Source organism: Mus pahari, chromosome X (assembly GCF_900095145.1).
Source record: "Mus pahari chromosome X, PAHARI_EIJ_v1.1, whole genome shotgun sequence".
NCBI lineage: Eukaryota > Metazoa > Chordata > Mammalia > Rodentia > Muridae > Mus > Mus pahari.
The window spans coordinates 119,174,791-119,189,692 of NC_034613.1; the positions used below are offsets into that span (position 1 = coordinate 119,174,791).

A 14,902-nucleotide genomic window follows, 5' to 3' on the forward strand; every position below is an offset into this window, starting at 1 on the left:
AGAGAGAGAGAGAGAGAGAGAGAGAGAGAGAGAGAGAGAGAGAGAGAGAGATATTGGTTGATTGGTTGGTTGATTGATTGATTGATTGATTCTGTCCTCAGTATTCATGCCACCTTAATGTCTTCCAAAGATGGGAGCCAGTGAAAAGCCTCAGTCATTCGTGAATTCAGAGTAAGCACTCTGCTTTGCCCGTCCCTTACATTCACACATGTGCATACAGATACACACACACACACACACACACACACACACACACACACACACACACACACCTTGTCCTGTACCACATGCTCACATTCTCACACTTTTGCATCGTCTTCTTCATAAGAAATAGGATAGAAGTGAGGACTAAATTCAGTGAACTAACCTCAGTTTGGAGAACTTTGGTGCTCTTCTCTCTCTCTCTCTCTCTCTCTCTCCCTCTCTCCCTCCCTCTCCTGTATGTAATCTTCCTTCATCTTTGCATCTGTCTTCTCCTGTACTTGGTTCAGAGTGTTTAACTTCTCTTCTATCTTTTTGGAACTCCCCACAGCCCACCTCTTCCCAGAACCACTCCCTGGCTTTCAGAGGCTGACTTTGTACTCTGTGTACAGTACAGCAGGCTCCTATCTGCTTGTTGGGTATTGGAATGCTCTGTCCTGAGTAGATCTTCTTTACCATACACACCCTGTAGCTCCAAATACCTCTAGTGCCTAATGACCTTTGTTTGTCTCTTCAACTCTCTTTTATATTGCTCTACTCCTCACACTATCCCCTTCCCCCTCCAGTACCACACTGGTATAGAGAGAACCCCCTTTACCCCATTGTTGCCTGCTGGAGTTCTTTCAGCTAGGCCCATCAGAAGTTCTTCTTTGCTTCTAGTAGATATCTTCAAACCCTAGAGCAAAGTAGTCCAATTTTGTGATGGATTCTGGAGCTCCTTCTGTATAAAAACAACCTACTCTTTTGATAACTCGGGTGCTAATGGCTCATCCATCCATCCATCCATCCATCCATCCATCCATCCATTCACTCAATGAATATGCATTATTGCCTACTATGTAACAGATACTACTTTAGGCATTGAAGACACAGCAGTGAATAAGAGACAAAACCTCTTGGCTTATTAGCATTTGCAATCTAGTGAAAAGAAACTCCACAGTGAACAGGGTAAGTAATTGTATGTGCAATATATAAGAAGTAAATAAAGATTTTGAAGGTCAGATTTCTGAGCACAACCGTGAAGAAATGTAACCTTAAATGGTGTCTACTACTGGCTTCATTGAGAAGGTGACATGTGAAAAAAGACTTGGAGGTAGCAAAGCCATTGGTGAAAGAAGAGTTAGTGTAAAGGTCTTTAAGACAATACTGTGTCTTCCCTGAAGGAGGAGCAGGAGTGATGCCTTAGGAGTCTGGTAAGACAAGGGATGGAACATTGTAGAAGAAAAGTCCAGATTATGGAGAGCCCTGTAAATCACTGTAAAAACTCGTTTTCTTCATAACGGAATGGGGACACCTGTCAAGAACTGGAGCAAGTGACCAAATGTCCTTTCCCTACTCAAGATGAACTGCTCCATGGAGATGCTCCCTATAATCCACCTCTTTGCTCTGGTAACTTTCTAGATCTTGGATTGATTGATTAATGGACTTGGTCTCAACAAATGTGGGGAAATGTTCACTAGAAGGCCTTAGGCAGGAGTCTCAGACAAAACATGAATAACCAAAAATCAAGGTAGATTTCATACTGTTGCTGGTGGTTATTTGAGATAAGGTCTTACTGTGTAGACCAGGCTGGCCTCAAATTCATGAACTTCCTGCCTCTGCCACCCAAGTACTGGAATTATAGGTGTATGGTGTCAGACCTGGCATGACTCTCCTTAAATGCCTTTGAAAAGGCCAACAAGGAGATGGAAAAGACCTTCAGGGAAAAACTATTCCCATTTTGCTCAGTTATTTTAAAAGATTATGTATTCCTGGGAAGGAATTTTCATACCCCACAGCCTCTTTGATCGTTGGCATAATTCTTGTCGGAAGAGTTTTGGATTCTTCATCCTTTTGAATATTTGCTATCTGGAGAGTCTGGGCTTCCATCTGTTGCTCCCTGGCTCTCATTTCTTCGTCCCTTAATTAAAACAAATCTTCTGAGTGTGAGTCACAATGACCAAATGACCTCCTTTGGGTTTTATCTTTGAGTTTCTCTTCTTGCTTAAATACCAAATTGCCAATAATCACCATGCACGGTTCCCAGGACTCTCTGGCTGGGTGCCCTTTGAGTTCTATAATTCAGGCCTGTCATTTTCTTTGAGAATTTTCTAGTCTACAGATAAAATTGTACCTAAGGTTTAGTTATTTCTACAGAGCATGTGAGAAGGAATATGAAAAGAAAACCCAAGAAATGACAAGCCCAGAGGTAATGCTAATACCATAGCTGAGCACCCGTATGAACCAATACGGATGGTTTTTTTGTCAGCCTCCACAAATGATAAGAAATGAGGCATCCATGCAGATCCTCAGATTATCCTCTGTCCTAATCCATATACCTGAATGCAACCCAAGGGAAGATTCTGGTGTTGCTTCTTGTATCTAGATGAATACCTAGTGCATGATACAGTGCTCTCCTGTTCCTCTTGTCTCCGTAGGAGTGCTAAGGACTCCATCGTTCTTACAGTTCTGCACACTCATCAGGTGAGTGAGCCTCTGTGCCATCTGCCCTTCATCCTGCCTTCTGTCTAAGAAGAGATGACTCCATCATGGAAAACAGTACCCTAGGAAGGAAGGGGGAATCAGAAAGTACAGCAGACATGAGAGGCACAGATTTAGGAGTGAACTTAAACATGCTATCTACTCCCATATTCAGGGAAGGTTTTGAAGAGCTGTGTCGAGCTCTGTAAGATGTCCTCTGCTTTACCAAGTTAAATTGCTCACTGCCCTCGTGTAGAGTCTGTTTTCTACCACTTTTCTCTGACTTCCAAGTGCTGGGATTAACGGTGTGAGCCAGGCCACTGTGTCTAACCCAGGACACTGAGCATGCTAGACAAGGACTCTATCATTATCAGCTCCAGGAACTCCAGCCATTTATGAAATGCTTCAAATGTAGCACCAGGTCTCACACATCACAGGCCAGTCACTTAGTCTTCATGAGGATGAATTAACAGTAGCACCCAGTAAGATTTTATGGGAGATGGGCACATTCAAGTGGAGCATAGCAAAACCAGCCAGTGTACCTAGCTAGTTTCAGGCCAGCCAAAGTTATGTAGTGAGACAGAGATGGACCAGAGCTTCCATTTTCTCCTGATACATTCAGTAGCTGACCGTGTGACCTTGGGTGAGTCCCCTTTTCTAATCTGTAAATTGAGGTTTGGAGTTGTAGAATGTTTCCTAAGCATACATTATCATAATAATCAACACTACTGCTATCAGAAGGCAAAAGCTCCAATTTCCCTCTCCCAGATAGTGGATTACATCAGTGTCCATTACTAGCATGTAGCATTACAGCAACCTTGACTGAAATCACAAACCAGATGCAAAACTTGTAACCCCCACTCTACCTCCAGCCTATAGACCCTTTCCTAGTGTCAAAAACTTTCTTGTACCCCAGCACTGATGGTGCGTGCCAATGAAGGAGACAGAACCAAAACTGGACCTTGAGAGAAGGGCAGGATTTGCCAGGCACCAGATATAGATGGAGGGAAAGAGTTTTCAATGAGAGACATGTTTATCTGTAAAGCCAGAAATGCAACACTGGGGCAAGCCTGGGCTCACAAGTCAAGAAGCATGGCTCAAATTGAACCTGGGACTTGCTACCTTGCTCAGGGGTGTGCAGCTCTTTTCAAGCTTACACATACATGTGAACACACAGAGACACACTTGCATATACACACATGCTCAGCACATACACATGGCATTCTCACACTATGACAATGTGCACGATACCCTAGGCGAACAGGCCTTACTTACTTGCATCTCTACCTCTGAGAAAAGAAGCCCTGGCCCTCTGTGAGTATTAAGAATAGTCCTCTCCGCACACTGTGCAGCTGTGAGCAGTGGGCAGTCAATCCCTACCGAGCCTGTCTTGAAATTAGCAACTAGTTCTACCCTCAAAGCAGGCATTTTGCAAGGTTAGACTTTACTAAGATGAGCCAGGCATAGTAGGCCACACCTATAATTCCAACACTCAGAAGGCAGAGGCAAGACGATCAGTTGAAGGGCAGTCTCTGCTACATAGTGTATTCAAGGCCAGCCTGGGTTACAGGAGAGCTTGTGTCCACTTGCCCTTTCCTTAATTAGAGATGCAGGGTTGCTCTGTTAATGTAGTCTTTTCAAATGTCACCTTTTTTGAAGATGCTTTTCTTGACTACCCCCAACCCTTTTTGGTGTTTTGAGACTAGACTTTCTCTGTGTAGCCCTGGCTGTCCTGGAACTCACTCTGTGTGACACTGAGTGTGACACTCTGGTGTCAAACTCAGAGATTCCCCCTGTATCTGCCTCCCGAGTGCTGGGATTGAAAGTGTGCACTGCCGTGCCTGACTTGACTCCCATTTTTAAATCAGTATCTATTCATCGTTATCTCTGGCTACTGGTTAATTTTTCCTCCAAGTTGTTTTGCTCAAACAACTGTATATTTTTTTAAGCTTTGCTTTTGAACTAATTGTAGTCACAAAAAGTTGCGAAATTAGTATAGAGAGATCATGTGTATTCTAGAGCCTGTTGTTAGTAACGGTTACATCTTCTGTAAGTATAGAACATAATATCAAAATTAGGAAATCCGAGCAATGGCTTGTGCCTGCAGCTTCAGCACTTCAAAAGTCAAGTCAAGAAATCCTGAGTAACAGGCAGGCAGCACAATGTCAGGGTTCTCTAGAGGAACAGACATATAGGATGAATACATATGCATATATAATATGTGTGCATATACATATTCAATTCAACCCTTGAAGCTGGATGTCTCGGCTGGTCGTCAGTATATACTGGAATCTCAAAGAAGTAGACTTTAATTCCAGTGAAGGAATGGTCTTGCCAGTGAGAACAAGCAGGGAAAGAGAGCAAGCTTCCTTCTTCCATGCCCTTTGTATAGGCTGCCAACAGAAGATGTCGCTTCCCACCTCAAAAGATTTCATTAAGGAAAGAAACCTCACAGGTGTGTAATCAGCCACCTGTGTTTTAAGTTCATTCTAGATGAAGTCAAGTTATCAGCCAATAGTAGTCATCACACATAGCAAGACCCTGTGTCAAAAAGAATAAACACATTAAGGGTTTTTTTTTTCTTCAGGAAGTCAACGTTGATCTTATATGGATACACAATTTCATATGAATTTATCAGCAATACACTTACACATCCATCAATACAATCAAAACACTGGAACAGTCTACCACCAAAAAAAAAAACAAAAAAAACATTCCTTATGATGCCCTTAAACAGATACACCCACCCCTCCCACTCCATCCAAAATCCCTATTAATCACTAATATGTTCTCCATATCTGTCTTATTTCAACAAAACTACAAAATGGAACAATATGGCATAAAATGACATGGAACCTTTGGGAGTTAGCTTTGTTTTGCTCGGCGTATTGCCCTTGAGATGCATTCAAATTATGTGTAGCAATGTTTTGTTGCCTTTATTGTAGACTAGTATCCCATGGTGTGAATGCACCAGTTTAGTTAATCAGCCACCATTGAAGGGCATCTGGGTTGCGTCTAATTTGAGGCTATTATGAATAAAGCTGCTATAAACATTTGTGTTTCTTGTGAGCATAAGACCTAATTCCTCTGGGAGAAATGCTCAAGAGCGCGATTGCTGGGTCATATAGTAAGTGTGTGTTTAGTTTAAATAACTGCCAGATTGTTTTTCCAGAATGGCTTTATCATCTCAAATTCCCTTGAAACATTATGTTAATATGTTTGTTATCTATGTCCCTCATTAGAATATCACCTCAAAAAGCGTGTCGACTGTTTTTTGGTTTTTTTTTTTTTTTTTTACTACTGTATTCCAAGTAACTGGAACAACACTGAACACAGAAAAGTTGTTTAAAAAAATACTGGTTGCATGAGGGAAGCCCAGGTTCCAGCTATCTAGACAGCCTAAACTCGAAGAGTACCAGATTGATTTGCAGAACAAAGAAACTAACATTTTCACCACAGCCACCCTAACCTTCCTCCCTCCCATCCTCCCACGTCTGATAACACAACTTCTCCACTTTGTGGCCCCTTTGTGACAGCCAGGCTGTTTGCTTTCTCCTCCTTGTGCATTTTCTTAGTTCTTATTGCCCTCTCACTATTCTTTACATTACTTGACATGTCTTCTAATAATGCCCATTTCCTCTAAAACCTAGCTGATTATGCCTATCTTTCAAACAGAATTACCTGCCCTGATGAGAGCTTCTAACTCATTTACTAATTCGTGAAGCATTTATCAAATTCCTGCTCTTCTGGCCCCTTGTATAGGATAGGAATATTGCAGTTCATAAAACAGGCACAGCGCCACAGCTCCTGCCCTCGGGTAGCTTACATCCTAGTTCTTGGCTTTCCTCTCTCCAGATCCTTGGAACATAGAAGTAGGTAGGCACATACACAGGAGGTATAGTAATCAAAACCTTTAGGAACCAACAGATCTTGGAAGCCTCCTAGTTGAGCTAGTTGTTAACTCTTTATCTGATTTACATTTGTAAAATGTTCTCAAAGGAGACATCAAGTGGCACCTAGGAATTACTTCCCAACCTGTGTAAAAGAATACCTAAATATCTGACAACCAGTATGGCCAAATTAGTACATCCCAACTGAATGGCAGCCTTGCATATATATGTGTACATTTCATCCTTCCTAAAGATTTCGTGTACATAAAATCATCTAGCCCTTGGGTTTTGTTTGTAGCCTCCCAAATATCCATGATGCTTTCCTGGTTACTTGTGACTACACACAGGACATGAAAAGTTTGAATTGTCTGATACATGGCTCCCAACTGAGGTTAAAGCAAGGGAATGAACATTCTTCTTCCTTATGTCAGCTCTCATGCAGAGGTACTCAGCAGAACTGGGCATGTTGGTCCATGCATCTCAAGTACTGGAAAGCTGTAGCAGAATGATCACTGTGAGTTTGAGGTCAGCCCTCACTACATAGTCCTAGGCCCATATGAGCTATAAAGTGAGACTCTGAGTTAGGAAGAAAGACAGGTTGAGAAAGAGTGAAAGAGTTTCTGAAAGGATGAAGACAGTAGGGCATAGTGCAGAGTGAGAACTGCTTCTGCGATAGGGCCACTTATTGGAGTTTGAATCCTAAAAGTCTGGAACCTGGAAGTGAGGTGGCCTTGAGTAAGATATTTAACAGTCATGATTCCCAGTTTCTCCTTCTGAAATTAAGAAAATAGACTCTACCAGGATGAGTTATTTTAAGAATTTAAGATTATAACCTCGGGAGCCGCCTTTTAATCCCAGCACTTGGGAGGCAGAGGCAGACGGGTTTCTGAGTTAGAGACCAGCCTGGTCTACAAAGTGAGTTCCAGGACAGCCAGAGCTACACAGACAAACCCTGTCTCCAAAGCAAAACAAAACAAGAAAAGATTATAATCTCTGTGAAACATTGGAGCAACTGTCTGGCATGCACTAATTCAGTGTTTACAGCTGTATAGAACTGTGTATGTCTAACAATATTTAACTAAGAGCATCTTCCTGGAGAACCCATGCTCAATATTTTGTCCCCATATCAAGCAAGCATTTAGCATTTTGTAGGTTCAGGGAGATTACTGCTTCTAAATGGAATCCTCCACGTTGAAGTTTGATTACCAAATCTTCCAGGAGTCAGTTTCCGACAGGTCTAGGATATGGCAGACAAGTTAGCATTTGTACTAATCCCATAGGTGATTCCGATGATCAGTGCGACTTAGGAAACGTTGGACCAGACAATCAATCTCTAAGGATCCTCCCTGCTCCGGATGATAATGATCTAATGCTTGCTTCTTCATTTGGTACCTGGTAATGGTTCCTGGCCCTCACTATTCATTAGAACTACAAGAGAAGCTCTTAAACCATTTACATTCAAGTTTTAGCCCTGACTAATTGGATTACAAGCTCTGAGGATGGGGCCTTGATATTGGAATTTTGAAAGGGATCCCCAAATGATTCTAGTTTCTTTTTTGACCTTTTCCTCTTAACAGAATAACAGAATAAGTTGTACTACAGCAGGCCATTGTGGGAAGTAGTTTCAGCCGTCACCACACCCCCTCCAAGCCTGCATGTACAGCCATGTATGAAGGTTTTCTTTAACCTTTTGATAACCAACGATCTATCACCACATGACTGTTTATTAATCATTGTATCTGTCAAATTTGTCACATGGTGGGTCCTCAACAAATGTTAAGTTTTAAATAAAGTACTTTATATAAGGTGCCACAAGGAAAGATAGTTCCCTCCAAGGTATGACTAACTGGGAGCAACCCAAAGAGTGACAGTCACTTCTGCTTAGAGTCATCTTTACCCAAAAAGCTCAGAAGAATGAAAATTACTATAGAAATGGTTTTCCACAGAGCACTTTGAGGTACTTAGCAATTCTAGTCCCCCATTTTTAAGGAATGGAGCTTATGAAGATGGTGGGCACCCAAATAATTTTTTTTGGTTTCATGAACTAATTCATTATTAATTATAAGCAATCAAACTAATATCTTTCTGCTGAGTCTACCTGCACTTGGTGCTAAGAAGAGACATGGTGATATTTAATACTACCTCTTATAACCTGATTGAACAGATAAACCATGGCAGTGTGGATTAACCAAAATGCTGAAGGAAATGTAGAAAAGTAAACAGATGAACTGAGGAAGAATCCAGAACAAAGAATTGGAATGGTTTTTATACCTATGGCTTTGTTTTCTCTTGTTTTCCACTTTTGTTTGGTTGCTGAGATTAGGCTCTCACTGTATAGCACAGGCTAGCCTCAAACTTAACTACACTCCTTCCTGCCTTAGCCTCTTAAGTGCTAGAGTTACAGGTATGTGTTACCACACTCTGCTGGAACTGGGTTTTAATGAACAGCTAGCATTTAGCTGGTCAAAGGAATATTGGGATGCCCTAAAGGTAGGGATAAGTAGGGGGTGGTGTGAAGTGAGCCTAGAAGTAGAAATAAGCCCACTCTGTGCAGGAAGCTGAGCAGAATTACCAACTACCACCAGTGGTGATGTTGGACGTAGGTGAGGAATGAGGCTAGATAAAAACGTAGCTTGAGGGAAGCTTGCAGGTCAGGAGAGGGAATATTCATCACTAAGTTATCCTGGTGTCTTAGTCAGGGTTTCTATTCCTGCACAAACATCATGACCAAGGAGCAAGTTGGGGAGGAAAGGGTTTATTCAGCTTACATTTCCACATTGCTGTTGATTACCAAGGAAGTCAGAACTGGAACTCAAGCAAGTCAGAAAGCAGGAGCTGATGCAGAGGCTATGGAGGGATGTTCTTTACTGGCTTGCTTCCCCTGGCTTGCTCAGCCTGCTCTCTTATAGAACCTAAGACTACCATCCCAGAGATGGTACCACCCACAAGGGGCCTCTCCCCCTTGATCACTAATTGAGAAAATGCCCCACAGCTGGATCTCATGGAGGCATTTCCCCCAACTAAAGCTCCTTTCTCTGTGATAACTCCAGCTGTGTCAAGTTGACACAAAACTAGCCAGTACACCTGGGTACTGAAAAGGCAGGCATCCTGGTTCCCATCTGGTGTAACCTGGATGGCCCACCTTTATCCTAGGAACACACCGTGGTTGCTATGGGAATGGATTGTAAGCAGGCTCAGGTGTCAAAGACAATGAGGCAACAAAAAGGCCAATCAGGAAACCAGTAAAGCTTCAGCAAAGGACCTGAAGCAAGTATCACAATGTAGCCTTTAACTCACTATCCCCAGCTCCCCTCCCCCTCTGAGCCTGTGGTAGCCACTGGTTTCTTCTCTACTCCTATGACAGCAACCATTTGTGAGTTTGTTTGTTTGTTTGTTTTTTGATTCTGTAGTTATACAGAAGTAATGAGTTCTGGCATTCAATTGCACAGTGTAACTATAGTCAATGATAATGTATATTGCAACACAGTACAATATATGATAGGTTTACCACCACAAAGAAATGACAAGAGTTTGAGGTGCTGGCTACTATGGTCTAATCACTATACAATATATACATGCAATATATACATCAAATATCACGTGTCTGCTTCTAGCAAGATATCCTTTCACCTGTGTGCCCTAGCAAACCACCATTTGACATAAATGACTTTCCAAAGAAACTAGAAGTTGCCACTTCAGGTGTCTATGGTGTGAACAAGTTTGGAATGGATTTCTGTGTGAATCAAGGAAATTTGTTATGGTATACTATGATTTAACTCAGTCCTTTTGATATCATCAAATATTACTATTTCCACAAATGTGTATAACTACTATGCATCAAATAAAATAAAATTTTCCAAGACTGGGGCCCTATCTTGCCATGAAATATTAGTATTTGGCCCTATATACTTGACTTTGACCAAAATATGAATGATCACAGCCCTAAAATCTGTGCTAATAGAGCCACCAAATTAAAAACTGCTCAGAGAATCAGCAACTGCTGAATTCAGCCCTGAGGGAAAGGCAGGCTCTCTCCTCAATTCCTTATTTCACCTAACTTCTGCCTTCATATTTTCTTCAAGGGGCTTCCAGTGGCCCCAGAGGCACTTAGCAATTCTAGTCCCGTGTTTCAAGCCAAAATTCATCTTAGCCAGAAAGGGTGCTTGTTGCAAAATTACACTCCCAGATGCTAGGAGGAGAAATAGGGTCAGTGAAGAGCTCAGCTGTCTCAGCTTTAAGGTACTCAATTAATCTATGTTTAATGGGTTACGTTATCTTCACCAGTATAGATTCTTGGGCCCCGCTCTTTTAGAGATTCTGATTTCTAATTGGTGTGGGCATAGGCCTAGGCTTTTGTATTTTACTAACCATTCTCCAGTGGTTCTATATTTAGGAGTAAATTTTTAGAAGTAGTGAGTTAGTACATGCTAATGTTACTAAAAGCGTGAACATGTTTGTAAAAAACTGTATAGTAAATATTTTAGTATTTGTAAAATTAACACAATAACCCCAAAGCAGCCACAGGAAGTACATAAATGAAGATCATGACTTTGTACATCAAAATTTATTTACAAAAAACATGTAGTAGACAAGATTTGGCCCAGGCAGGCCTGTAATTCACTGGGCCCTAAAGCATTAGTTTGCATGTATCAGTGTTTTAAGTCAAAGGGATCACCGTAGTATTATAGACTTCAGGCCCCACAGCTAAACTTTAAAAATGACATGAGACATGGAGACCTTTTTTTCTAGATTGAAGATTCACAGATTTTTATTAATTGAATATAACAGCATAACAATTTATATTGCATTTGCATTGCATTAGTTATCATAAGTGAGTTAAAAAGTATTTCAAGAATGCAGAAAGGTATGCAGAAGTTGTAATCAGTTACTATGAGATTTCACTTAAGGGAATTCAGCATCTGAGATTTTGGTGTTTGTTGACATAAATTTTTGCAGCCTATTTTAATAAACATTCAACCTCCCCCCTTGCCCACCACCCACCAGAGGTAGTGGAAGAGAAAAGTTATTAGGATATGGGAGAAGTAGACCTATTTAGCAATCGTTCTTTGGGGGTGAGCTTGATCTTCTTTGTTAGCAGTTCAGTCCCGTAGCAAACACCAAATACAAATTAGCAGCTGCAGACCAGTGCTCTAGGCAGGCAGACACCATGCCTGAACCAGCAGCTATAGTTCAATCCTGAAGAAGCCACAAGGCTGGCCAATTGGCCCAAGGCCACTGAAGTTGCAAGAAGTTGCAGGAACCTCAAGAGGTGTTCTTTGGTGAGTTCCTCTCAATGGAGTTACCACAAGCAGAGCCAATACATGCCTGTGGTTAGCAAAGAATAGCAAGGTTGAACAAATCAAACCAGTGCGTCTACTCCCACTGTCTGTGGGGTCAGATTTGTACACTTTCATCACGAATCCTTTCACATGTCTGCTATAGCAAAACATCCTTTCACCTGTGTCTGCTTCAGGAAAACATTCCTTCACGTATCTGCTTTTAGCAAGACATCCTTTCACCTGTGTGCCCTAGCAAACCACCATTTGATTTGACATAAATGACTTTCCAAAGAAACTAGAAATTTCCACTTCAGGTGACTATGGTATGAACAAGTTTGGAATGGATTTCTGTGTGTATCAAGGAAATTTGTTATGGTATATTATGATTTAACTCAGTCCTTTTGATAATCATCAAATATTACTATTTCCACAGACTGCCAATGTAAATTCAAATTCCCTTTCTATTTCTTTCTTTATTAATTATTTTTTAACATTTATTTATTTATTATATGTAAGTACACTGTAGCTGTCCAGACACACCAGAAGAGGGCATCAGATTTTGTTATGGATGGTTGTGAGCCACCATGTGGTTGCTGGGATTTGAACTCGGGACCTTTGGAAGAGCAGTCGGCACTCTAAACCACTGAGCCATCTCTCCAGCCCTATTAATTATTTTATTTATTTACATTTCAAATATTGTCCCCCTTCCAGGTCTCCCCTCTACAAACAACCCATCCCATATCCCCTCCCCTTTGCCTCTAAGAGGGTGCTCCTTCACCCACCCACCTACTCTGGGCTCATCCCCTCCAGCATCCCCCTACAATGGGGCATTGAGCCTTCACAGGACCAAGGGCTTCTCCTCCCACTGATGTCTGAGAAGGCCATCCTCTGCTACATATGTGGCTGGAGCCATAAATCCCTCCATGTGTACTCTTTGGTTGGTGGTTTAGTCCCTGGGGGCTCTGGGGGGGGGTCTGGTTGGTTGGTATTGTTTCTCTTCCTATCCCCTTCAGCTCCTTCAGCCATTCCCCCTAACTCTTCCATTGGAGTCAGGGAGACCTTTTAGAGCCACTTTGTGTCAGTCTGGAAATCAGACCTCACCTGTATCTAAGCATCAGGCTAGACATGACTCTGTGACATCTAGCAGAGAGCAGCTGGCAGTGAGTGAGTCACCAACAGCAGCGGAGACTGAAGACTGAGAATAGGACGGAGGCTTCGAGACTGAGAAGACAAAGGTCGATGAGGAATGAGGCATAAACAAGCTGAAAATAGCTCTGAAACAGACACAGCGAAATGATGGTAATCCCTGAAAGCCCTGGCCATTCTACTTCCTTTGTGGGTTTGCGGCTGCAAATACCTGAATATTTTCCTTGTGGTGATATAAACGTTTCGAGGACTGGATGTGATTTAGATTCTCTTAGGAACAGCAAAACTGTTGGCATCTCCACAATGTATATATACATAAAACAATATGCCCCTTGTTCAAATCTGTTGCCTAGGACTAAGGTAGAACCAGAACCTGTGAATGAAAGGTCAGGAGTAGATTTCCAACTTCAGCCTACTGTAGGGAGGATGGTCAGTAAATCAGGGCATTGGAGTTCTGCTTCTTTGGATATACTAAGGCTCCTCTTCTGAGCCACTGTTTTGAATGCAAAACTGGATGGTGGACTGCATGGTACACTCAAATCCCTAGGATGCCCTGCTCCACACTGTACCATGGAGAAAACTGACAGCATATGACTGCAGAGAAGGGAGGTGGGTGGAAGACTATCAGGTTGAACAAAGAGTCCACCAGCTTTGTGTTTATGGCGCATTAGTGAAAAATACCTGACTAGAAACTGAGTCAAGCAGAGTGTCCAAACAGAGAGAGAGCTATAGCTCTATCTGGCCTGTTCCTTTTGCCTGAATCTCCCACCCAGGATTTGCACATCAAGCTGTGCAACATACAAAGGCATTGACCTCCTGAACAATCATCACAATCACTACCATAATTGCTTTTGGCAAAGATCTCCAAGCTCTGGATTTTATATTGTCTGCTGCCAACACATTGGCCCCCACCCTGTACCTCACGATGAGAAGTCTAAGATTCATTTAGCTTGATGGTTCTCAGTCTTGGCTGTAGTTTAAGACCATCATAAGGTTTAAAAAAAAATACTGGACATGAGACCCTCTTTCAAAATACACACACACACACACACACACACACACACACACACACACACAGATGCTCCACCCTGACTTATGTAATTGGCCTGAGGCCTGGTCCTGGGAGGCTTTTTTAAAGCTCTTGAAAGCATTTCTTCTGTGCAGCCAGAACCAAGACCCACTGCTCAAGTTCCTACTGGACTCAGGTAGAATTTTCATAATCTGTACTCTGTAGGAGATGTGATTGCTGACCCCATCAGACATAGCTAGGCCCAAGGCTGACATGATGAGGACAATTTGTTTCTGATGTGTATTTATCTTAGGGCCCAGCCCTCCTGCAGCTGATCCAGTAAAAGAATCCTAGCCACAGTGTAAATGGCAAATAATGCCATAATGCACTGCTTTCCCAGCTAGTGTGAACCTTTGGGGGCTTAATACAAAGGAATTCCTGATTGAAGGACTCATAGGCTTTATAACAAGGCACGGACCATAGAAGAGGTCATTTAAAATGGCCCCAAGCCATTTCAGTAACTAACAGCCCTGCTTTTTCTATGGACTTCTCTTTTTCTCACTTCCCATATCTAATCCATAAATGTATGATCTTGATTCAGTCTTCAAGATATATCCAGAATGTGCTCACTCTGATCATCTTCATTATCATCATCCTAGCCCATGCCAGCATTATATTTTAAGTGTCTCACTGCAATCACAAATACTTCATTTAGACATGCCTAACTGGTCTGACCATTAACCTCCTACACTCCATTTTCTTCACAGCAGCCAGAGGCGTACACACACATCAAACCCTGTCTGCTTAAAACTTACCAATGAAATGAATTCCAGAGTTCTCACTGGCACTACATGACTCAGCTCTCAGCTGCCTCTTAGAGCACACCCCCTCTGGTCCCTGATCCATCACTGTATTCC

General features: G+C 42.1%; 1 protein-coding gene across 3 annotated transcripts in view; it reads left to right on the forward strand.

Annotated features, from left to right (window-relative positions):
* Positions 1-14,902, forward strand: part of Frmpd3 (FERM and PDZ domain containing 3) — a 93,133-nt gene that overhangs the window by 23,450 nt on the left and 54,781 nt on the right. For all 3 annotated transcript variants that reach the window (XM_021188087.1, XM_029534494.1, XM_029534495.1), the window contains one exon: positions 2,619-2,664. In XM_021188087.1, coding sequence (XP_021043746.1) covers positions 2,619-2,664 — 46 coding nt within the window. The remainder of the gene's footprint in view (positions 1-2,618; positions 2,665-14,902) is intronic.